The sequence below is a fragment of the Garra rufa genome, unplaced genomic scaffold, assembly GCF_049309525.1.
Source record: "Garra rufa unplaced genomic scaffold, GarRuf1.0 hap1_unplaced_004, whole genome shotgun sequence".
NCBI lineage: Eukaryota > Metazoa > Chordata > Actinopteri > Cypriniformes > Cyprinidae > Garra > Garra rufa.
The window spans coordinates 1-26,099 of NW_027394279.1; the positions used below are offsets into that span (position 1 = coordinate 1).

General features: G+C 38.2%; 2 protein-coding genes across 2 annotated transcripts in view; both read left to right on the forward strand.

Annotated features, from left to right (window-relative positions):
- The first annotated feature begins 1,102 nt into the window (after nucleotides 1-1,102).
- On the forward strand, nucleotides 1,103-10,372 carry LOC141312721 (guanine nucleotide-binding protein subunit beta-5a). Its single transcript, XM_073832602.1, has 8 exons — nucleotides 1,103-1,175; nucleotides 1,456-1,588; nucleotides 1,662-1,805; nucleotides 5,653-5,744; nucleotides 6,022-6,070; nucleotides 6,705-6,801; nucleotides 9,496-9,662; nucleotides 9,739-10,372. Exons 1-8 carry the CDS (start codon nucleotides 1,114-1,116, stop codon nucleotides 9,748-9,750), a joined length of 756 nt encoding a protein of 251 aa, XP_073688703.1. The 5' UTR covers nucleotides 1,103-1,113; the 3' UTR covers nucleotides 9,751-10,372.
- A 1,314-nt stretch (nucleotides 10,373-11,686) lies between these two features.
- The window catches only part of ap4e1 (adaptor related protein complex 4 subunit epsilon 1), a 32,309-nt gene continuing 17,896 nt past the window's right edge, over nucleotides 11,687-26,099 (forward strand). The window contains exons 1-7 of the mRNA XM_073832597.1: nucleotides 11,687-11,968; nucleotides 13,662-13,733; nucleotides 13,809-13,932; nucleotides 14,073-14,146; nucleotides 14,227-14,348; nucleotides 18,346-18,505; nucleotides 25,920-26,086. Of these exons, the coding sequence (XP_073688698.1) occupies nucleotides 11,840-11,968; nucleotides 13,662-13,733; nucleotides 13,809-13,932; nucleotides 14,073-14,146; nucleotides 14,227-14,348; nucleotides 18,346-18,505; nucleotides 25,920-26,086 (848 nt within the window). The 5' untranslated portion in view covers nucleotides 11,687-11,839. The remainder of the gene's footprint in view (nucleotides 11,969-13,661; nucleotides 13,734-13,808; nucleotides 13,933-14,072; nucleotides 14,147-14,226; nucleotides 14,349-18,345; nucleotides 18,506-25,919; nucleotides 26,087-26,099) is intronic.

The following is a 26,099-nucleotide window of genomic DNA, read 5'->3' on the forward strand; positions in this document are numbered from 1 at the left end:
TGGATAATTTCACATGGTTTAGTGTAAGATTTTTGCCCATCTTTTGGAAAATCCAGTTTTAAAAGTAAAAAAAAACAACTACAAATAACTTTTACCAGTAGGTGGCTGCAGAGCTCCACTATTTGCTATTTGACCACCTGAAAGATATTTTTTCACAAGTTTTTTCAGTTGAATTCATTTCTACAGTACAGACCAAAAGTTTGAAAACACCTGAATGAGAAAGTCTGTACTGTATATATACTCTGCTGGTGAAAAGTTTGGCATCAGTAAGATTTTTAATGTCTTTTAAATAAGATTCGAATGCACATCAAGGCTGCATTTATTTAATCAAAAATACAGAAAAAAAAAAACAATATTGTGAAATAATATTAAGATTTAAAACAATGTTCTTCTGTTTTAATATACATTAAAAATCAAACGTATTTCTGTAATCAAAGCTGAATTTTTTTCACATTATTCTAATATGCTGATTTATTCAGTGCTAGAAACAGTGCTGCTTAATATTTTTTTGAAACCTGTGATTCATCTTTTTCTTTGATGAATAAAAATTTAAAAGGACAGCATCTATTTAAAATACTTTTTATTTTCCTTTTCTAACAATATACACTACTGTTCAAAAGTTTGGGGTCAGTAAATTTGTATTTTTCCTTTTTTGAAAGAAATTATTACTTTTATTCAGCAAGGATGTGAAACCATTATTTTATATTCTAATAAGATTTTGCAGTATTAATGTTTTTTTTTCAGTATTTTTGATCAAATAAATGCAGTCTTAATGAGCATAAGCGGGTGGGTGCAGGACAGTATAGGCCATTTATGTAAGTGAGGATATACACATATTATACCCCAAAATTATTCAAACAGTGGACTATCAGTAAAATTGATTTAAAAAATGTAAGATTATTAATTTTTAAGATTTGACACTTTAACCTAGCCGTGGTTTGTTAGTAATATGACATTACCAAGATAAATTTGTTCTGACACAGTTCTTCAAATTTTATTACCATTTTCTAAACTGTAACGAATAAACTATGATAATATGAGACATGTTGAAGGTTTGATTAATATATATAAATATTAATATATTAAATGTCTTGACAGGAGCATGCAGTGACTATGCCCTGCACATGGGTCATGGCCTGTGCTTACGCCCCCTCTGGATGTGCAGTGGCTTGTGGGTAAGCATATATCGCTCTCTTTGAGCTGAACCAATTGCATGAATTTGAGTTTCGAAATTATTGCTTTTGCAACCTGTGTAAAGACTAGAAGGCTTTAGGAGTTTTTAGGAATCACTGTCTTGTTTTGCAGTTCCCTTTAGTGCCACTAAATGTGATGTGATGCACTTTAATCTTTAATTAGAAGTTTAGTCATTACAAAATATCCTTGCTAGATAAAACCAACAATATGGAGATAATATTAGTGGAGATTCTTAAGTAACTGATATGTTGTTTTTCGCAGTGGGTTGGACAATAAGTGCTCTGTGTACCCTCTATCCCTGGACAAGAACGAAAACCTTGCCGCCAAGAAGAAATCCGTGGCCATGCACACCAACTACCTGTCCGCATGCTGCTTTACTAACTCTGATATGCAGGTGTGTTTGAAAACATGGTGAAATCATGAAACCGTGTCTTGCATTTGACTGATTGTGGTTTTGTTGATGGCAGATCCTGACATCTAGCGGTGATGGCACATGTGCTCTTTGGGATGTAGAGAGCGGTCAGATGCTGCAGAGCTTCCATGGACATGCGGCTGATGTGCTGTGTCTGGATCTGGCTCCATCTGAGACCGGAAACACATTCGTGTCAGGGGTGGGAACTGGAACTGAGCTGCTGATGCCAAACACAAGCCACACAAACCCTCAGTTAACAAACCATTGTCACACATTACCTTACGTTACCTTAGAGTCAACATGAGATCATAGTCTTAAAGGAATAGTTCACCCAAAAAAGAAAATGTGATGCTGTCAAACAACCCGTTTCTGCCACTGAATAAAAAGTAGAAAAGGTAATTGCAAGTTTGTATCTCACAATTCTGACTTTTTTCACAGAATTGTGATATAAACTCACAATTGCGAGAAATACGGTCAGAATTGTGAGATACAAACTTGCAATTCTAAACTTCTAAGTTTATAACTTGCAAATCTGACTTTTTTCTCACTATTTCTTTCTCAGAATTAAAATCGCAGTTGTGTTATAAAGTCAGAATTGCAAGATATAAACTTTCAATTGCGAGAAATAATGTCACAATTGCGAGACTTTATTTCTCACAATTACGAGTTTATATCTTGCAATTTTGATTTAGTTTCTCAGAAGTGTAAGATATAAATCCAAGTTTTAAAACTTTTTCATGCAGAAGCCAGAATTGTGTAATAAAAACTCACAATTGCAAGTTATAAAGTCAGAATAGGGGAATATAAACTTGATGAGATGAAAACCTGCAATTCTGACTTTTTTTTTTCACAATTCCCAGTTTATATCTTACAATTTTGACTTAGTTTCTCAGAAGTGTAAGATATAAACTCGCAATTCTGACTTTTTTCTCAGAATTGCGTAATATGAAATCACAATTGCAAGAAATAAAGCCAGAATTGTGAGACAAAAACTCGCAATTCTAACCTTTTTTCTGCAATTCCGAGTTTATAACCCGCAATTCTGACTTTTTTTCCCAGAATTAAACTCAGTATTGAATATTATAAAGTCAGGATTGCAAGATATAAACTTGCAATTGTGAGAAATATATAGTTATAAAGTCAAAAGAATGGGATATAAACTCGCATTTGCGAAAAAATAAAGTCAGACTTGCAAGTTTTTATTTCGCAATTACTTTTTTCCGCAATTCCGAGTTTATGTCTCGCAATTCTGACTTTTTTCTCACTATTTTTTTCTCCGAATTAAAATCGCAATTGCGTGTTATAAAGTCAAAATAGCGGGATATAAACCTACAATTGTGAGAAATAAAATCAGAATTGCAAAATAAAAACACTTTTTTCTCGCAATTCTGACTTTGTTTCTCAGAATGAAACTCACTATTGCATATTATAAAGTCAGGATTGCAAGATATAAACTTGTAATTGTGAGAAATAGTCAGAATTGGGAGATAAAAACGTGCAATTCTGACCTTTTTTTTTCTCAGAATTGCGTGATATAAACTCACAATTGTGAGTTCTGAAATAAAAATAGTTAGATATAAACTCAGTTGCGAAAAAATTAAGTCAGAATTGCAAGTTTTTATCTCGCAATTCCGTTTTGTTTATTTTTTGCAATTCCAAGTTTTTTTTCCTCACAATTCTGTTTTTTTTTTATCAGAATTGTGTGATATAAACTCACAATTGCAAGTATAAAGTCAGAATAGTGGGATATAAACTGGCAATTGCGAGAAATAAAGTCAGAATTGCAAAATAAAAACTTTCTGACTTTTTTCTCAGATTTAAACTCCCTATGTGTTATAAAGTCAGGATTGCAAGATATAAACTTGCAATTGCGAGAAATAATGTCAAAATTGCGAGACAAAAAGCAGAATTGCAAGTTTTTATTTTGCGATTCTGACTAGGGATGTGCATGAGTACTCGATTAATCGATTACTCGAACCCATCAGCGACGATCGGGCATGAAAATGACTTGAGTTGCCGTTGTTTTAAAGTAACGGGAGAAGCGCATACGCTACTTTATCATTGGCATGTTCAAGCTCACATGCATTTTGTGTAGATAAATACAATTTGTAATATAACATTTACATATTTATGTATCTAGGCTATGGAATTAATTTTATATACAATGCGTCATGTAGAAAAAGCGCTTCAGCTTCACCTCATGCTGTTATTTCTTTTAAATGTTTACTGTATACTGTGACGCAAACGCCCTGCCCCTTGCTTAAACTCCACCCCTGATTAATCGAGTACTCGTTTCTCAAACCTGTGGATTAATCGAAATGAAATATGATCAGAAATGCCCATCCCTAATTCTGACTTTATTTCTCACAATTACGAGTTTATATCTTGCAATTTTGATATAGTTTCTCAAAAGTGTAAGATATAAACTCGCAATTCTGACAACTCCGTTTTTTTTTCTTCAAGTTTATATCTTGTAATTCTGACTTTTTTCATGCAAAAGTCAGAATTGTGTAATAAAAACTCACAATTGCAAGTTATAAAGTCAGAATAGGGGAATATAAACTTTAAATTGCAAGATAAAAACGTGCAATTCTGACCTTTTTTCACAATTACCAGTTTATATCTTGCAATTTTGACTTAGTTTCTCAGAAGTGTAAGATATAAACTCGCAGTTCTGACTTCATTCTCAGAATTGCGTAATATGAAATCACAATTGCAAGAAATAAAGCCAGAATTGTGAGACAAAAACTCGCAATTCTAACCTTTTTTCTGCAATTCCGAGTTTATAACCCGCAATTCTGACTTTTTTTCTCAGAATTAAACTCAGTATTGAATATTATAAAGTCAGGATTGCAAGATATAAACTTGCAATTGTGAGAAATATATAGTTATATAGTTATAAAGTCAAAAGAGTGGGATATAAACTCGAATTTACGGAAAAATAAAGTCAGACTTGCAAGTTTTTATTTCGCAATTACTTTTTTCCGCAATTCCGAGTTTTTGTCTCGCAATTCTGACTTTTTTCTCGCTATTTTTTTCACAGAAAATTAAAATCGCAATTGCGTGTTATAAAGTCAAAACAGCGGGATATAAACCTACAATTGTGAGAAATAAAGTCAAAATTGCAAAATAAAAACTCTTTTTCTCGCAATTCTGACTTTGTTTCTCAGAATTAAACTCCCTATTGTGTTATAAAGTCAGAATTGCAAGATATAAACTTGCAATTGCGAGAAATAATGTCAAAATTATGAGACAAAAAGCAGGATTGCGAGTTTTTATTTTGCAATTCTGACTTTATTTCTTACAATTACGAGTTTATATCTTGCAATTTTGATATAGTTTCTCAAAAGTGTAAGAAATAAACTCGCAATTCTGACAACTCTGTTTTTTTTTTTCAAGTTTATATCTTGTAATTCTGACTTTTTTCATGCAAAAGTCAGAATTGTGTAATAGAAACTCACAATTGCAAGTTATAAAGTCAGAATAGGGGAATATAAACTTTAAATTGCAAGATAAAAACGTGCAATTCTGACCTTTTTTCACAATTACCAGTTTATATCCTGCAATTTTGACTTAGTTTCTCAGAAGTGTAAGATATAAACTCGCAGTTCTGACTTTATTCTCAGAATTGCGTAATATGAAATCACAATTGCAAGAAATAAAGTCAGAATTGTGAGACAAAAACTTGCCATTCTAACCTTTTTTTTCTGCAATTCTGACTTTTTTTTCTCTACCAAAAAAAAAAGCATATCAAAGAACACAAAATTAATACCTATGGCTCCTGATGATATATTGAGGTCTTCTAAAAGCGGTTAGTTTGTGCAAGAAATAATTTACAACAGTATCCAGATTCGGATCTGGTTTGCGAATGAATCATTCTTCTGAAGCAGTTCTTTGATTCTAAACAGTTCACAGCTTGAGCAGCACAGATCTCTCACAAACACACACACACACACACACACACACACACACACAAGCACAAGCACAAGCACAATGGAGCTGTTAACATGCCTGTGCAGTGACCCGCATGTTCTCATGTCTCTCAGGGCTGCGATAAGAAGGCTTGCGTGTGGGACATGCGCACGGGACAGTGTGCCCAATCTTTTGAGTCCCATGAATCAGACATCAACAGCGTGCGGTAAGTGTCCTCAGGCCTATTTTCCCCTTCCGGTTTTGTCAAAGCAAAAAAGCACAAAGAGGGCTGAGTGACATTTAAGGCCTTTACAGGCTCTGGTCAATATTTATAGTCTGTGTAAACACTCAAAATGTCACGAGAGACCTTAAAGGCCCGGAAGAGTGCTAATATGGCCATCGACCGATCTGACTAGTCTTAAAAGGGACTTTGGCAGCACCTTCAAGCAGTGTTTACTGAGCGAAACAGTCACATGACTGCTTGTGTTTTATTATCACTGCAGGTACTATCCAAGCGGAGATGCTTTCGCTTCAGGCTCAGATGACGCTACTGTGAGTCTTTTCTCTTTTTGCGTTTTTTGATATAATGTCAAAAATTTGGAAACATTAGGACTAGGAAATGTTTTTAGTGAAATCTCTTATGCTTGCAAAGCTGCGTTTATTTGATCTAAAATATAGTTAAAACTTGCAAAGCTGAATTTTCAGCATCATTACTCCAGTCTTTAGTGTCACATGATCCATTCTAATAAATAATAATAATAATAATAATAATAATAATTCTAATGCTCAGTTATTGTTGGTGCACAGTTATAATAATGGTTCTTATTATTATCGATGTTAAAAACTATTTTTGCTGCTGTGGAAACATTTTTTTCAGGATTCTGTGATGAATAGAAAGAATAAATGTTTCTTGAGCAGCAAATCAGTATATTAGAATGATTTCTGAAGGATCATGTGACACTAAAGACTGGAGTAATGATGCTAAAAATTTCAGCTTTGAATTATAGGAAAAAATGACATTTTAGAATATTTTACAATAAAAAAGTTTTTTTTTGTATTTCTGAGCACATAAATGCAGCTTTGGTAAGCAGAAAAGACTTTAGTAAAACATGCAAAAATCATAATGTTTGATAGGTATTGTAGTTAAATAATTTTAAATGAAAATCTTAATTTCCTGTGTTTACAGTGTCGTCTCTATGACCTGAGGGCAGACAGAGAGGTGGCCATTTATTCTAAAGAGAGCATCATATTTGGAGCCTCTAGTGTGGATTTCTCCCTCAGTGGTAAGCTATTACATATTACAAGAAATATTTTATATTTTTAATTTCTAGTGTGATGAATGAGCAATATCAACCACATTTTTTATTGTCTCCTCCTAAACTTACTATTTCATTGGACAAGTACAGCAAAAACAGTCAAATTTTGTAATATATGTATAAATGTTTTCTATTTGAATATATTTTAAATTGTCATTTATTCCTGTGTTTTCAAAGCAGAATTTTTAGCATCGTTACTCCAGTCTTCAGTGTCACATGATATATACAACATATAACTTAAAATAATTGTCAATGTCATTATTTAAAATAAATTGATATATTAACAATAATGTAGTATTTTACTGAGTCTTAGAAACCACAATGAAACAATATGAATGTATAATTTGATATATTTATTTGTAATTATTTTAAATCTTTATATCTATCTATAACCAATTTTTAAATAGACGTTATCTTTATTAACAGTCCACATAATTAAAGTCTAAACCTGTACATTTTTACCTGGAAAAACTCTTAAAACTATAAATAAAACTTAAAGAACTTAAAATTACACGATCCTACAGAAATCATTCTAATATACTGATTTATTACTTTTATTATCAATGTTGGAAACAGTTGTGCTGCTTAATATTTTTGGGATCCTGATACTTTTTTCAGGATTCTTTGATGAATAAAAAATGAAAAAGAACATTATTTATTCAAAATATAAATCTTTTCAGTCACTTTTTATCAATTTAAAACATCCTTGGTAAATAAAAGTATTAATTTCTTTCAAAGAAAGAAAGAAAAAAAATTACTGACCCCAAACTTCGAAAGGTAGTGTATATTATTACAAAATATATTTTTATTCTAAATAAAAGCTGTTCTTTTAAACATTTTATTGATGGAAAAAAAAAACTAAAGTATCACAGGTTCCAAAAAAACATATTAAGCAGCACAACTGCTTCTAACATTGATAACAAATCAGCATATTAGAATGATTTCTGAAGAATCATGTGACACTGAAGACTGGTGTTATGGTGCTGAAAATTCAGCTTTGCATCACGGGAATAAATTATAAAATAAAGAAAAAAATTTGAGTGGCAGTATGTATATACAATCAAGCCCAAAATTATTCGAACCCCAGGCAAAAAAAAATTCTGACCGGAAATGACACAGGCTTCTCCCAAAAAATAATAAGACGATGTACAAGAGACATCATTGTGGAAAAAAATATTTCTCAGCTTTTATTTACATTTGAACAAAAAGTGGCATGTCCAAAATTATTCATACCTTTTGCAAACTGTCACAGTCTATGGGAAAATCCAAAGTTCTATACCATTCCAAATAGTCCCAGCTGTTCTAAAGCATCCTAATTACCCTGATTCATTGGGAACAGCTGTTTTAATCAACTCAACAGGTGAAAAACACAAGCTCTCTGCTGTTGGTTTGTGGACAGTCATGGCTAAGACAAAGGAGCTCACTGAGGACCTGCAGCTGCGCATTGTGGCTGCTCACAAGTCAGGAAAGGGCTATAAGACCATATCTAAATGATTTGAAGTTCCAGTGGCTACAGTGCAAAGTATTATAAAAAAAATACAAGCACTGTGAAAAATCTCAGAGGACGTGGTCGAAAAAGCCAAAAGTGACACCTGTGCTGACCAGGAGGATAGTGAGAGAGGTAAAAAAGAATCGAAGGATCACCACCAAGGCCATCCTGATGAATCTGGGCTCTGCTGGTGGCAACATCTCAAGGCAGACAGTCCAACGGACACTGAACACCGCTGGGTTTCACAGACTGAGACCAAGGAGGACACCACTTCTCCAGATAAGACACACAAAAGCCCACTTGGCCTTTGCAAATGCTCATCTGGACAAAGAAGAAGACTTCTGGTCTTCTGTTTTATGGTCTTACAATGATGTAACCTTCACTTGGCATAAAAAAGTAGAAGCCTTCAACCCTAAGAACACCATCTCCACTGTCAAACATGGTGGTGGGAACCTAATGTTTTGGGGGTGTTTTTCAGCCGGTGGACCAGGGAACCTAATCACAGTAAACGGCACCATGGAAAATGAGCAATACATCAAAATTCTCAACAACAACATCGGGCAGTCTGCAGAGAAACTTGGCCTTGGGCACCAGTGGACATTTCAGCACGATAACGACCCAAAACACAGCAAAAGTGGTGAAGAAATGGTTAGCAGACAAAAACATCAACATTTTGCAGTGGCCCAGCCAGAGTCCTGACTTAAATCCAATTGAGAATCTGTGGAGGGAGCTAAAGATCAGGGTGATGGCAAGGAGACCCTCCAACCTGAAAGAGTTGGAGCTCATCACTAAAGATGAATGGGCAAAAATACCAGTGGAGACATGCAAAAAGCTGCTCAGCAATTATAGGAAGCGTTTGATTGCTGTAATAGCCAATAAAGGCTTTTCAATTGATTTTTAAGAAGGGTATGAATAATTTTGGACATGACACTCTTTGTTCAAATGTAAATAAAAAATGAGTAATATTTTTTCCACAATGATGCCTCTTGTACATCGTCGCCTTATCTTTTGGGAGACTTCTGTGTAATTTCTAATAAAAAAACTTGCTGGTTGAATAACAGTAACTATAAGTCAAAATAATTTTGGGTTTGACTGTATATATATAATACCAGAATAATTAAGGTTGATTCGCTTTTTGAAGGAGTAAATTATGGTAAGCTAATATCTTTCAGGGAGGCTGCTGTTTGGTGGCTACAATGACTACACCATCAACGTGTGGGACGTTTTAAAGGGCTCCCGCGTGTCCATTTTGTTCGGACATGAGAACAGAGTTAGCACCCTCCGCGTTTCTCCGGATGGGACAGCGTTCTGCTCGGGATCCTGGGATCACACATTACGGGTTGGTGAACGAAATTGTCTAAACACAATGCAAGTAGACGTAATGCAAGTCTCACATTTGTTCTGTCTTCCTCCAGATCTGGGCCTAAACGTTGGCTGAACCTCAGACTGCTTGCGTTTGACGTCCGGCACTATCAGATTTCTCACTTCTCTCACCGCAGCCGGATTCAAGGATAAACCGCAGACTGTAATAGTGTGTTGAGTGCAGTAGAGTATATGATACAGAGGAGCTGTAGTGCATCCAGCTCTAAACAGCACAAGGTATGCTAGGTATTATGGGATGGAGTCGATGGCTTCTGTTTCTATGACAGCGATTGCCCCTCTATTATGGCGTAGTTTGTACGTGTGAATCATGATTCAAGAAATAATTTATCTGAAACATTAATCTAAAAGTCCAAATGTATTCCGTGTTGTTTAGGTCTGTGCATGAGGTTGAGACACAACAAAGACACTGATGTCTAGACTGACTGCTTGAATCATTGTGAATGACTGAAACAAAGGAGGGATTGTTTAGCGGAGACTATTTCCGATATGCAAGCTAACAGATTTAGTTCTGCTCTTTTATTCATAATGGTCTGCTTGTCATTTAATTATTACGTCACTATAGTTGTTCTTTCTTATTGTAGCAGAGTGTATATACTATAATATCATATAGGTTGTCATATCACAGATATCCTTCTAAACCAAATAAATGGATTGTAAACACTGAAAGGCATTTTGTGTCTTTATTTCATAATTAATGTGCATTTCATGAAGTTGCTGTTGTTTATTAGATCATTCATTACTTTTTTTATAACTGTTAAATAACTGTTCAGAAAAGTTATTACAGAGACAGTTTCCAAAAATGTAAAGTTAGAAAAAAATCATTTTGAATAATTTAGCTTAAATATATATATTTTTTTACACTTACTAAATGTGCTAAAATAACTGTTGTATTTTACTGTAAATAAATTAATTATTTAACAAAAAAGGCTTTTAAATCTAAAACACAAAATTTGCTTAGATTAGTATTTTCATAAATAATAATAATAATGAATTAAACAAAGTATAATATAATAAAAACAAGTATAATAATAAAAGGGTATATAACGTAATAGTAAATATTTAAAATTATATGAAGAGTTAATTTGCAGAAACAGAAAACGTTTAATTTTCATTAAAGAAAACTTATTAATTTTCATAAATCATGTTTTTATTGTGTTATGTTTTCATAGTGTTTTATTGTGTTAGTTATCTGTATTTTTTAATTAATTATTAATTTTGAATTATTTAGCTTAAATGTTTTTTTTACATTTACTAAATGTGATAAAAATTACTGTTTTATTTTACTTCAAATAAATTAATTAATTAGTAAAAAGGCTTTAAAATCGAAAATACAAAATTTGTTTAGATTAGTATTTTCAGAAATAATAATAATAATGAATTAAACAAAGTATAATATAATAAAAACAAGTATAATAATAAAAAAGTATATTACATAATAGCAAATATTTAAAATTATATAAAGAGTTCATTTGCAGAAACAGAAAACTTTTAATTTTCATTATAGAAAACTTATTAATTTTCATAAATCATTTTTATTGTGTTATGTTTTCATAGTGTTTTATTGCGTTAGTTACCGGTATTTTTTAATTAATTATTAATTTTGAATTATTTAGCTTAAATGTTTGTTTTTTTACATTTACTAAATGTGATAAAATTACTGTTTCATTTTACTTCGAATAAATTAATTAATTAGTAAAAAGGCTTTAAAATCTAAAACACAAAATTTGTTCTCCGATTTCTACTGTTTAGAAAAACTGTTATTTATTGTGTTGTCAATAGATAAATAAATACATTGAATAGAACGATCTAAACGTCAATAAATTATATCGTTTTTAAAGTTTAGTTGTCTTTATAATATTAATATAGTTTTATTATTATTATTATTATTATTATTATTAGGATTAATATTTTAGTGAAACGGTAAACGCACCCGAGGAACTTTTATTTTGAAAACCACAGCGTATTTCCGGTAGGCGGCGAGAAAGTCTAGTCATGATGGTTTGTGTTTTCATACTGTGTGTTTTGACTGTAATATAAGTGTTTTGAAGGTATTTCTCCTGTTGTAGTGCATTTATCTTCATGTAGGGTCTCGGTTGTGTCTCATAATCTGGTCGTCTGTGTTGTCGTGCTGAAATGAGTGATGTTGTGGAGAAAACTCTCACTGCTCTGCCGGGTTTGTTTGATTCTCAAACTGGAGCTGCTAAAATCAACAACAGATTGAGACAACTCATCAAGAGCATCACAGAACTGACATCTAAACATGTGAGTTATAGATTCGATTATTAATAAAAGAACAGCAGAGGCATAGCGTAAATATAACGATAGATACTGACATGTCAGGTACAGGTTACGTTAAGTAGTGACAGTGGTGTCGCTTTTAGTGGCGTACAGTACAGTTTATCTAGTAGAAAACATACAATTTTATATTTCTAATTTCATGATTTCAGATTAATTTATTGCACGGAATATTTTATTTTGTATTTTCATAAATAATAATAATGAATTAAACGGTAAATAAACTATATTACATCATCGTAAATATTTAAAATTATATGAAGAGTTAATTTGCAAAAAAAAAAAAAAAAAAAAAACAGAAAACGTTATTGTTATTTAATTAAAACAACCCAACTGCAGTTTGATTGATATTACTTGGAATGCAAAATAAAAAACACGATTTTTTTTTATTTTTTTTAAACTATCTGTTTATCTGTTTTTGCAAATGAACTCTTTATATATTATTATATATTTTTATATCCATGATTTAATACTATTATATATAATGTAATTTACTGTAATATATTATTTTCTGTTTATTTGCAATTTCAATTTTCTGTTTAGTTACTATATAATGATGTAATAAAAAATAATAAATATATATATATATATATATATATATATATATATATATATATATATATATATATATATATATATATATATATATATATAAAATTGTGAAATATTAATAGCAATAACTAAAGTGAACAGCAAAAAGTGGCCACTAGCAAAATAAATAATAATACTAAAAACTATTTAGTATAATGTACACTTCCAGACAAAAGATTTTTTTTTTAAATATTCTTTTCTTCTTACCAAGCCTGCATTTATTTGATCCAAAATACAGCAAAATCAGTAATATTGTGAAATATTTTACTATTTAAAATAACTGCTTTCTATTTGAATATATTTCAAAATAATTTAAAGTAATTTATTTTTGTGAACAAGCTAAATTTTTAGCATCATTACTCCAGTCTTCAGTGTCACGCGATCCTTCAGAAATCATTCTAATATGCTGATTTGCTGGTTAAAAACATTTTTATTGTTATTGTTATTATTATTATCAATATTTACATTTTTTTCAGGATTCTTTGATGAATGGAAAGATCCAACTATCAGCATTTATCTACAATAAATTACAGAAATTATAGAAATGAACACTTTTATTTAGCAAGGATGCGTTAAATTGATCAAAAGTGATTGTAAAGACGTTACAAAAGATTTCTATTTTTATAAATGCTGTTTTTCTGAACTTTCTATTAATCAAAGAAACCTGAAAAAAATCTACTCAGCTGTTTTCAACATATCAATAATAATAAATGGTTTTTTTTGAGCATCAAGTCAGAATATTAGAATGATTTCTGATTTCTGAAGGATCCAGTGACTGGAGTAATGATGCCAAATATTCAGCTTTGAAATCACAGGAATAAATAACATTTTAAAGCATATTCAAATATAAATCAGTTATTTTAAATAGTAAAATTGTTTAAAAATGTTACAGTTTTTGCTGTACTTTAAAATCAAATAAATGCAGGCTTGGTGAGCAGAAGAGTCTTCTTTAAAAACATTAAAAACCTTACTGTTCAAAAACTTTTGACTGGTATTGTATAGATAATTAAAAAATGCAATGCAGAGCTCTTGATTTTAAAGCATGATCTTATTTTATCCACATTTGCAGGAGGAGGAGAACCTCATCAAACAGGAGCTGTCTGCCATGAAAGAGCAGGTTTCATCTCCCAACACCACCATGGTGAGCAATACAGACGTTACCGTAATCACTAGTCACTCAGAAGCTCATTATTTGACCTCTGTGTGAATATTACAGAAGCAGATGAGAGAGATCATGGTTCGGGCCATGTACTGTGAGATGCTGGGATACGACGCTTCCTTCACCTACATTCACGCCATCAAACTGGCCCAGCAAGGCAGCGTACTGGAGAAGAGAGTGGGTACGTTTGCACTGTGTTTCTATAGGTATTATAGTTATTTTGTAATTGTCAGATCTCCAGAATTCATATGGAGATTCTTAATGAAAAACATTACCTGTGGTTTCAAATGTGTATGATTTTCATCTCTTTTATGGTCGCAGGGTACCTTGCAGTGTCTCTTTTCCTTAATGAAGGCCATGAATTGTTGTTGCTGCTGGTGAACACAGTATTAAAGGTGAGCTTGGTTCTGATTACCTTCAATCGTGGACCTGTTATGTAAGTTGTATGTCTGAACGTCTCATGCATGTGTGACAGGATCTTCAGAGCACTAACCTCATTGAAGCGTGCATGGCGTTGACTGTTGTAGCTCAGGTGTTTCCCAAAGACATGATACCTGCTGTCCTTCCTCTGGTAGAAGACAAGCTGTCGCATCCAAAGTAAGCCAGAGCCAGAGAGGTTCACTCCTACACAATATACACAAGATATTACTTATTTGCGCCATATTAATAAGGCTTTCGTATATAATATGTGACATTGGACCACAAAACCAGTCCTGCAGCAATAGCCAAAGTCCCAAAGATATATTGTTTGGGTCATAATAATCGATTTTTATGCCAAAAATCATTAGGTAATAAGTAAAGATCATGTTCCATGAAGATATTCAGTAAATTTTTTACCATAAATATATCAAAATTTAATTTATGATTAGTAATATGCATCGCTAAGAGCTTCTTTTCGAAAACTTTAAAGGGGATTTTGTCAATATTTAGATCCAGATTTTCAAATAGTTGTATCTTGGCCAAATGTTGTCCTCTCTTAACTTCAGTGGAAAGCTTATTTATTCAGCTTTCAGGTGATGTATAAATGTCAATTTCCAAAGATGGACCCTTATGACTGGTTTTGCGGTCCATTGTCACATATGTGACCCTGGAGCACAAAACCAGTCTTAAGTCGCTGGGGTATATTTGTAGCAATAGCCAAAAATACATGGTATGGGTCAAAATTATTGATTTTTCTTTTATGCCAAAAATCATTAGGAAATTAAGTAAAGATCATGTTCCATGAAGATTTTTTGTAAAATTCCTACTATAAATATATCAAAATGTAATTTTTAATTAGTAATATGCATTGTTAAGGACTTAATTTGGACAACTTTAATGGTGATTTTTAGAGGTCGACCGATGTATCGGTTTTGCCGATTAATCGGCACCGATAGTTGATTGGCCGACCTATCGGTTATCGGCAAAAATACTTGCCGATAGTTTTCCCGGCTTGCGTTCTTTGCTGAAGCGGCTCACGCTCTGCTCTGCTGTCATAGAGTATGAGAGGTTAAGCCCCAGACCAATGTTTTATGTCAGGATTGTTACCATATATTTGTACTGATTTATATCCAGCTGGTGATATTGTTAGCCAGCAAAGTTGCAGATTTAAAGACGTGACCTGAGAAAGCAAACTGTGTTCATTCAGCCCGAATCAGCCGACAGAATCCTGCCGAGTCACAGCGCGCCATAGTTTTACATTACAGATCTGTCCCAAATCATTGTTAATGTTGATTAAGACTTGACCCTGGGCTGGAAGATTGAGTATTGTGCATTTAAGCAAAATATTTTTTTATTTCTGTAGCTCTAATAAAGTCTGTATTCTTCATATAGAGCTATAATTAATGTTTTAGCCTTTTCGTCTGGCAGCGGAAGCATGGTAGATACGCACTTTATTTTACAATGCCATTTTCCTGTTCTTATTTGATTTTAATAACTGATCAACAAAAATATATATTAAAAATTAAGATAAAAATTATAGAAAACGAAATTCGTTTAAGAAGGGATTTTCAGCAAATAAAAACGTACAAAGTGGTCAAAAATTGTGTCTGACCCTCTCCAATTCTCCCGGCGTATTGCCGTACAATTCATTCCACGTCCTTTATGAAATTTACAAATTACACAAACTTCTTTCGTAATTAACATATTAAACTGAAACAAAACAAATAATATTTAAACATAAATGTAAAACAGAAAAGAAATTGTTTCTGCAATTGACGATATAGATCGCACTTTCTCTTTCGGTTTGATCTGTTCTTTAATCTAACCTTTGCCGCTTTTTTATCATTCTTGAAGTAAACATTTGCCCGTTTTGGTGAATAAATAAACTGTTTTAGATTTCTGCTTGAACTACACAACGTGTCCTGTGTGTGTTTGTGATACCTGCAAGTTATCCGCGCAACCCAGCGCTGCACATTTGTCCGGTTTCATTAAGGGTGGGTGAAAAAAAGGATTCTCCGATGCATCGCAATCCTCTCTTCAATGAGCTTGTGTTTTCCTCGCATATGGCACGTGTGCGCGCTAGAGACGCGGCGGGCTTCATTGCACAGGATTTGCACTGTGAGCTACATGTGTATTGTTTGACAGTGTGAACTTTTAACCGGAGTTTTTTACTTTACATATGCCTTCATTTCTGCCGTTTGTAATGCAGTACTATTAGATGCTCTAAACTCGCGCACTGACAGAGTTTCACTTGTGCTTTGGGTTTGTTCGTCCTAAAAAGCTCGATTGTGGATGCGGTTAAATGCACTGGCATTTTCGAATACTTTTATACGAAACTGATGTACAGTACACACAGGCAGATATGTTTTCAGAGCAGGACAAAACATTTGATATATCGAAATAGATCTGTGCATTCGTTTTAATGCAGCCTGTTAAAGAAGCTGCTGCTACGATCTCATCGGTAATAATCAAATGATAAAGAAAAAAGAACACTTATTTTAAATAAGTAATTGTTTAAAAAAAAAAGTAGGCTGCTTATATAATGGAAAAATCTATTTGATATAAAATGTAAATGAAAATGTAGCCATGTGCAGTAATATTGAAAACGGAGAATATGACGCATGGTTATATTTAGTTGATATTGAAAATAAGTAATAAGTAATTAAATTGAATCTTAATTTTTAAGATGGCAGTACCGACATACAGAGATTCCAAATATAAACAAAAGGCATAAAACCTGCAATTTTACATATTGTTAAAATGTAAAGATTCACACCCCTTTACAATGAGCCCATTTGTAACATCAACTAAGATTGATGAAAGCTGTAGAATAGAAGTATTGTTCCTTGTTAGAGTCTGTTAATTTCAACATTTACTGTAATATTGTTAAATTTTGAAGTTTATTTTGTTAACATTAATGAACTATGAAATAACTTTAATGATCAATATATAATTAATATTAATATTTTTATTTATTTACAAAGTATGGTTTAGTATTTATTTTTTTTAATAGTAGAGCACTATTTTAGTTGCCGTTAAGTATCCATTTTCAAAAACTATCGGTTAATTAATCGGTATCGGCCAGTGTGGTCCAACCTAGCTATCGGTATCGGTAAAAACCAATATCGGTCGACCTCTAGTGATTTTCTCAGTATTTTGATTTTTTTGCACCCTCAGATTTCTGATTTTCAAATAGATGTATCTCGGCCAAATATTGTCTTATCCCAACAAACCATACATCAATAGAAAGTTTATTTACTGAGCTTTCATGTGATGTATACATCTCAGTTTTGTCAAATTTAACCTTATGACTGATTTTGTTGTCCAGGGTCACATATAAAAGGTCTCCTTTACAACCAGTGTTATTTTTATTATTTATAATATTCTAGTGATATTTTATAGTAGTATTTTAAATTAGCTTTTATATTTTTGACTTGCATTTAAAGGTTTTAGTAATTATGTATGCTTTTGTAATTTTTATTTTTTTCTATATTTCTATATAGTTTAATTTTGTTTTTATGTCACTTTTAGTCATTTAATACTTAGCACTGCCAAAACAACTTTAGTTTTTCGTGTAATATTTGATTTTATTCCAGCAATATTTCAGTTAACAAAATCTTAAATCTTAAAAAAAATGTTTAACTAAAACAATAAGTGCCCAATAACCACCATGTTTTATTTTGGCTTTTTTATAAGAATAACTAAGCACCATTTACAAATTATTATTACCATTAATAATAATGATAACAACATTAATAAAGCTTTTTATATAAATAAAATATGGCATATGTTTTAATATTATGTTAGTACTAATTTAAGAAGTAGTTTACCTGTGAACACCGCTGTTTCCTGTTAAATACGTATTCATGCATTAAACCAGATTTAACAGAAATTGCAGTATTAATAAACTAATAACCAGTTATCCAGTTTAAAAAATACATTACAATAATATGGTAAGATAGACCAATTTGCAATATCAAGCAGCAAAACAAGCTGTCTTGTACAGCTAAAAATAGCTGGACACGGATGAGACCGGAAGCCAGAAAAATAAAATTGGTCCGTGTCCACTCTTACAGCAAAAATATTGGATGTTGGTAAATATGTGTGTATACTGGGCAATGTGATTCTCAGTTTAATAATAACTTATATTATTGTCTTTCTTTCTCTGTCTAAGGGAGATCATTCGGAGGAAAGCGGTCCTGGCGTTGTACAAGTTTTATCTCATTGCTCCAAATCAAGTCCAGCACATTCATGCCAAGTTTCGAAAGGCCCTGTGCGACAAAGACCCGGGTGTCATGACGTCATCCTTACACATTTACCTACAGCTGATCATGGTCAGTCTGTAACATACTGTATGATCGCCAAATATCAGTATTTATAGATAGGGTATTATGAAACTGAGCCAAAGTGAACATCTTTATGCATTTTATGCCAAGTTTTTTTCATAACTTTGCTATGTGCAAATCTATATTTAACATTAAATATATTCTGATTGGCTGTGATTTTGTCCCATCATGCAATATTTAACTTTATTCCATGGAATGTCTGGATACTGGATTCTGATTGGCTGGCAGGTGTGCAGTAAAACCGTTTAATGCACAGGTAGTTCCAAGTCAGTTTAATCACCGTTCTATATTAATGCGCTGCTTTAATTGATGCACGCAAAAGCACAGAGAGAGAGAGAGAGAGAGAGAGGTCGGAGATCGCATTGTGCTGCGCACATACATAAACTTCTTGTCAGCGTTTGCTTGCGATCCTTATTAAAATAGCATAGATACTAGATCGCTACATTATCCTCAGCAACGGGGTGGTAAAACGTACTCGGTTACTTACGTAACCTCGGTTCTCTCTAGAGAGGGAACGAGTACTGCGTAAGAAGTATCTTACGCTAGGGGAAAATCCTTTTCTGCGAGATATTGAAGCCAAAAATTATCCTTAATTTTGAAATAATGTAAAGCGCGTTGCAGCAGCATACAGACATAGGCGAAACAGCTTGCGCGCCTATTGGCTGCTCTGCAGCAGCCTATTAGAGCGAGGCCTGACGCGACGCCAGATCCAATGGGGGCATTTCGCGCCCTTTGCGTCGCTTCGCGCCCTTTTCGTAGCTTCCCGCCTAAAAGGGCGTGGTCTAGGCCTATAAATATCGCTCATAGGCAGCTATTATCTGGTTTTTCATCATCAAAGCAACCAGAGCGTGCGCATACACGGCAAGATACGCAGTACTCGTTCCCTCTCTAGAGAGAACCGAGGTTACGTAAGTAACCGAGTACGTTCTCTTACTAGAGGGAACGAGTACTGCGTAAGAAGTATCTTACGCTAGGGGACCCAGTGTAAAACGCCGTGCATGCTGAGATCTGACACCAAAGACCCAAGGGCGAAAACCCGGGGTTCATACAGTTCATAATCACCTATAGAACTCACAGGGAGTCCGGGGAAGAGGGAGGGGCAACGCCGCACTCTTCCACATAGTGCAGCGTCACTCAGACGCTGAGTAAACGTACATACAGGGCGGGGTTACGGCCTGAGCTGACGTAAGAATAAGGGTCATCACACAGTTTGCCCAGACACATCTTGTGCTATTACTTTCACTGTCGACCCTAGAGCTGTGCTCAGTAGACGCAGCATTCCGAGCTGATAACATCAGGTCAGACAACACTGAACATCTAGACTGACAGCAATCTGGCCTGTAAGGCGGGAACCTCCAGGTTGTAAAACCTTATAAATGTAGACGGAGAGGCCCAGCCCGCCGCCGTACAAATATCTTGCAAAGCAATCCCACTCGACCACGCCCACGATGAGGCCACGCCCCTCGTGGAATGTGCTCTGACACCTAGCGGGCACTGCTTGCCCTTGGAAGCATATGCCAACGCAATAGCATCAACTATCCATCTGGATAAGCTCTGTTTCGACGCGGCCAGTCCCTTGGGACGCCCGTAAAACGAAACAAAAAGCTGATCTGTCTGTCTAAAAGCAGACGAGCGAGACACGTAAGCTCTTAATGCCCTGACTGGGCATAGGAGGTTCGCGTCCGTTTCCTCATCATTGACCGGTAGGGCTGACAGCGCGATGACCTGTGCCCTGAACGGTGTGTTGAGTGATTTTGGAACGTAACCATGCTTGGGTTTGAGTATGACTTTAGAGTCATTAGGTCCAAATTCCATGCACGTCGCGCTCACAGAAAGTGCGTGCAAATCCCCTATGCGCTTCACTGAAGCGAGAGCCAGCAGAAACACAGTCTTAAGAGACAGGTATTTCAAATCAATCGTCTGCAGAGGCTCGAATGGTCCACCTTTCATGGCCTCTAGTACCACAGAAAGGTCCCATACGGGGACTGAGGGAGGTCTGGGGGGGATTTAGTCTTCTAGCTCCCCTCAGGAAGCGAATAACTAAATCGTTCCTTCCTATTGACTGACCTAACGTTGCGCTCGAAAACGCCGTTATAGCCGCCACATAGACTTTGAGCGTGGACGGGGTTCTGCCCTTGTCCAGCAGCTCTTGTAGGAAGGAAAGCACCTCCATCACACCACAGTTAGTGGGTGACAAGCCGCGGGCTGCGCACCAGCCCGAAAACACTGACCATTTTGAGGAATAGAGCCGTCTCGTAGAAGGGGCTCTAGCCTGCGTGATCGTGTTTAATACTCCTTTTGGGAGTTCATCATATATTCGCTGGTGGCCCAGACATGAAGGGACCACAGCTCTGGGTGAGGGTGCCAAATCGAGCCGCTGGCCTGAGAGAGAAGGTCTCTCCTCACTGGTATCGGCCACGGGGCGGTGCTCGTCAGCTGCATCAGCGCTGGGAACCAGGGCTGATTTTCCCAAAACGGCGCTATCAGCAGTATTGAACATCCTTTTTCCCTGACCCTCTCTATCACCTGAGGTAGGAGAGAGACGGGGGGGAAAGCATAGAGATGACGGCGGGGCCATTCGTGGGCCAGCGCGTCTCTGCTTTTTGAGTAAAATTCCTGACAGTGAGCGTTGTTCGGAGACGCAAAAAGGTCTACTTCCGCTTTGCCGAATTTTTTCCACAGTAGTTGTACTGTCTGTGGGTGTAGAGACCATTCGCCTGCTGGAACATTGTTCCTGGACAGTCTGTCTGGCCCTATGTTCAGAAGCCCCGGCACATGCGCTGCTTTCAGCGAGCGCAGGTTGCGCTGAGCCCATACCAGGAGGCGTTCTGCCAGTCTGTATAGGTTTTTGGACCTGAGACCGCCCTGGCGATTTATATAGGAAACCACTGACATGTTGTCCGAGCGGACTAGTACATGGTTTCCTTTTATTTGGGGACAGAAGCGCGTCAGCGCGTTCCGTACTGCCAGCATTTCGAGGCAGTTGATATGTAGGAGCTTTTCCCGTTCTGACCACTGGCCAAAAGACGGTCTGCCCTCGAGCAGAGCCCCCCATCCCGAGGTTGACGCGTCCGTAGACACCACTTTTACTCTCGAGAAAGTCCCCAGGCTTACACCTGACTGGTACCAGTCGACTGCTTTCCACGGCTTCAGGGCTGTGACACATTTCTGATTGACCGTGATACGAAGCCGACCGGGCGCCCACGCTTGACGCGGGACGCGCGCTTTCAGCCAGAACTGCAGTGGACGCATACGCAGCAGACCCAGCTGCAGAACTGATGACGCTGAGGCCATGAGACCCAGCATTTTCTGAAATTGTTTGAGCGGGACAGACGCGCCGCAGCGGAACGAGCCCGCTGTGCGCTGAATGTCTGTTGCGCGCTGTGGTGACAGCCGCGCTATCATTGACAGCGAGTCCAATTCTGTGCCCAGGAAGGAAGTTTTCTGACTGGGGGACAGTGAGCTCTTCGCCCAATTGACTGTTAGACCCAAATCCTCGAGGTGATCGAGTAACATGGTCGTATGCTGTACAAGCACTGAGCGAGACTGCGCTAGAATCAGCCAATCGTCCAAATAGTTCAGTATGCGCACGCCTTTCAGTCTGAGAGGAACGAGCGCTGCGTCCATGCACTTTGTAAATGTACGGGGTGCCTGGGACAAACCGAACGGCAGGACTGTGTACTGATATGCCTGGCCCTCGAAGGCGAATCTCAAAAATCGCCTGTGACGTGACGCTATCTGTATTTGAAAATACGCGTCTTTCAGATCCACTGACACGAACCAGTCTCCTTGGCGAACTTGCGCAAGGATTTTTCTGGTCGTGAGCATCCTGAACCGACGCTTCACCAGCGCTTTGTTCAGTTGCCTTAGATCTAATATGGGTCTGTGACCCCCGTCTTTTTTCGGTACCAGGAAATATCTGCTGTACAACCCTCCTTCGCTTTGAGTTTGAGAGAGGGGCTCTATGACCCCTTTGCTCAATAGTTTCGTCACTTCGGCTCGAAGCAGGTGTGCTGCTTCTGTCTGCATTGTGGTTTCGACGCGCGCTGTATAGCGGCGCGGGCGTCGGTGAAACTGTAGCGAATAGCCTCCTTTTATAATGTCCAGCACCCATTTCGAAACCCCTGGAAGCTTTTCCCATGCGTTTGCATGAATAGCTAGAGGTTGAATACGAAACGCGCTCCGTTCTATCCGTAACGGAGTGGTTTCGGAGTGCTGTGGCACCAGAGACGTGCTCGTGACATTCGAGGCGTGGGGCACGCTGATAGCGGGAACTATTATGTCTGTGTGTGTATGTGGTCGTGTGGCAACAGGCACATTTAACACACTGCAAACACCGTTCGCCTGCATGCACGTTAGTTTCGCTTTTACGGAAACCTTTTGACGTGCGTGATGTGATGTCTGTGGGCACTGTGAAGTGGGCACGTCTATCACATGAGGAGCGCAATCGATCTGAGCCGATTTTATGTGCGCAGGGTCTGTATGACATGTTGTGCTTGTGTGTAGAAATGGGCACTGAGTGGGCATTTTGACTACACTTGAAACACCATCGGCCGTGGCCGGTTGTGAAGCGCAATCGATACGAGTCGATTTTATGCGCGCTTGACCTGTGAGACAGGGTGTGCTTGTGTGTAGAAATGGGCACTGAGGTGTGGGCATTCTGACACGTGAAACACCATCGGCCGTGGCCGGGACACCAGAAAATACACTCTTTTTTGGATTTATCTGGGTAGCCGTGAAAACGGCTTTTGAGTACAGGCAAACGGGCGACAGAGCCGGTTTGTTGGCTGCAAAATACACAAAATACACAGTCACATTTCTTGGAACTGAACGAGCAAATACCTTTGGTGGGGGTCCGGCGACAGCGGGACTCGTACACCGTCTTTTTCCTAGCTTTGCTAGGACAGCTTCGGAGGTTCCGGCTTTAGCTCAATTCTGGGTCTCGAGCCGCGCCCAACGGGACGGCGGCCAGAAGAGCGAGAACGCGGTCTCGCGCCCTGCATTCGGTGACGCTGCTGCGGCGGGCTGAGGCTGAGGCTGGGTTCGTGAGTTCTGCGCGGGCGGTCTTCCACGGCCGGCAGCAGAACTAGAACGCTTCGGCAGAAAGTGCCTCATCGCCTGAGACGCTTTCTGTACCTCTGCGAATCTCTCTGCAAAATTCTTTACCGAAGATCCGAACAAGCCAGCAGGTGAGAGTGGGGCGTCGAGGAACGCGGTGCGTTCGGACTCGGCCATTTCTGACAGCGTCAGCCACAGATGCCTCTCGGTTGTCGTAAGCGCGGCCATGTTACGTCCCATGGCTTGTGCTGCGGACTTTGTAGCGCGGAGAGCGAGGTCCGTGGCGCTTCTTAGGTCCGGCACACAGATCGCTTCAGAGCCTTCCTCATCCAGCTTTCGGAGGAGGTCAGCCTGGAAAATCTGCAGCGTGGCCATAGTGTGCAACGCTGACGCGGCCTGCCCAGCGGCGGTGTACGCGCGGCGGAGCAGGCTTGACGTTTGGCGACAGGCTTTTGAGGGCAGCGCCGACTTGGCACGCCGTCCAGCGGAGGGCGGGCACAAGTGGGCTGCAATCGCCTCCTCGACCGGCGGCATTGAGAGGTACCCTCTCTTCTCGGCGCCGTCTACAGCAGAGAACGCAAGAGAAGAGGTAGGGCGCACTCTCGTAGAGTGGGGGGCGCTCCAGGACTTAGCCAGTTCTTCATGTAGCTCAGGAAGAAAAGGCGCCGGTTTCGATGCGTTTGAAGCGCGCTCCCCTTTTGGCAGGAAACAGCCGTCCAACCGGTTGTGAGCGGGCTGCTCTGGTGAGGACCACTCGAGGCCAAGGCTCGCCGTGGCCTGTGTGAGGATCCTCATCAATTCTGCCTCAATTGATGCTCTCGTACCTGACGGGGCGTGCGCGGGGGGAGCGAGGTCCGCAGAGCTCTCCCAGTCCTCACTGCACGACGCCAGAATAGAGCAGGAATCCTCCTCCTCCTCCATGACAGTCCCTTCGTCAGCAGCGTCGAAGCAAACGGCGGCAGACCGCGGCCATTTAACCTCCGAGACGGGGGGTGACGAGATCGGTGAAGCTGGCGGGCGAACCGGCGAGCTTTGTCGACTGAGGGGGAGTTCCGGAGCCCGCTGGGCACGGCGCTTTTTACGGCGCGACACCGCGGCGGGCGGGGGAGCAGGTTCAGCGAAGGATGCCACGCGAGTCCTCAGAGTCGCTAATGGCAGTAGTTCGCACTGAGGGCAGCCGCCCTCAGCGAGCGCGTTCACTGCGTGCTCCTCACCCAGGCAGGAAACGCAGATATCGTGGCGGTCCCCGTCACTGAGTGTGGCTCGACATGAGCCGCAAGAAGACATCTTTAGAAAGACGCTTTTGCTCTTTTGTGAGAAGTGTGTATTGCAGCGGCAACACACACTTATTTAATAAAAGGATATTAGCGCCGGAAAGCGCAGCAGGAAGGCACGGAAGGCGGCGTGGCCAGCAGCTTCAGTGGCTCGTCCCGCTGAGATGCTTGCAGTCAAACGGCGGCTTCTATCCGGCTCCAGCGATGCGTGTGCTTCGCGTGAAGGATGAAAAATCAGATAATAGCTGCCTATGAGCGATATTTATAGGCCTAGACCACGCCCTTTTAGGCGGGAAGCTACGAAAAGGGCGCGAAGCGACGCAAAGGGCGCGAAATGCCCCCATTGGATCTGGCGTCGCGTCAGGCCTCGCTCTAATAGGCTGCTGCAGTTGCCGCAGAGCAGCCAATAGGCGCGCAAGCTGTTTCGCCTATGTCTGTATGCTGCTGCAACGCGCTTTACATTATTTCAAAATTAAGGATAATTTTTGGCTTCAATATCTCGCAGAAAAGGATTTTCCCCTAGCGTAAGATACTTCTTACGCAGTACTCGTTCCCTCTAGTAAGAGAACTGCTGTTTTTGAATGAATTGTAACGTTGTAACGTTACGCACACTCACAACTGTCATCTCTCTTGCCTTCACACTCTCTCTTGGTCGATCGATAATCTACTGAAACAAATGCTATATTTCATTCAAATAAATGTGATTTTTACCGGACTATTTAATCTCTGAGTCTGATTTGAAGCGGCCAGAATGCTAGAGCTGCGTGTCATAACTGACGAAAATAACCGTCTTTTTATCCATTCAGTCAAATTTTGCGCTGCAAATATCAATCCTAGTTTTAATTTGTCTATAACCATGGAATAAGCGGGATAATCAACGGCTTGCCGTGCGTTAAAGGATTTAAAATGCACTTCGCGGAGGCAACCACCATCCGCTTCGCGTCGGGCGGTTATTAGCCTCCACGTCGTGCATTTAAAATCCTTTAACGCACGGCAAACCGTTGATTATCCCTTACTTCATTAGGGAAAACTGGCTTGTCGTCACATCTTATGTTTTTCTCTTTTATCAGGAGAGTCCAGACGGCTATAAGGACCTGACAGGTAGTTTCGTCACCATCCTGAAGCAGGTGGTGGGTGGGAAACTCCCGGTGGATTTTAACTACCACAATGTTCCTGCGCCGTGGCTACAGATCCAGCTGCTCAGGATCCTCTCGCTGCTCGGGAAAGAGGACCAAAGGTACCAATGGATG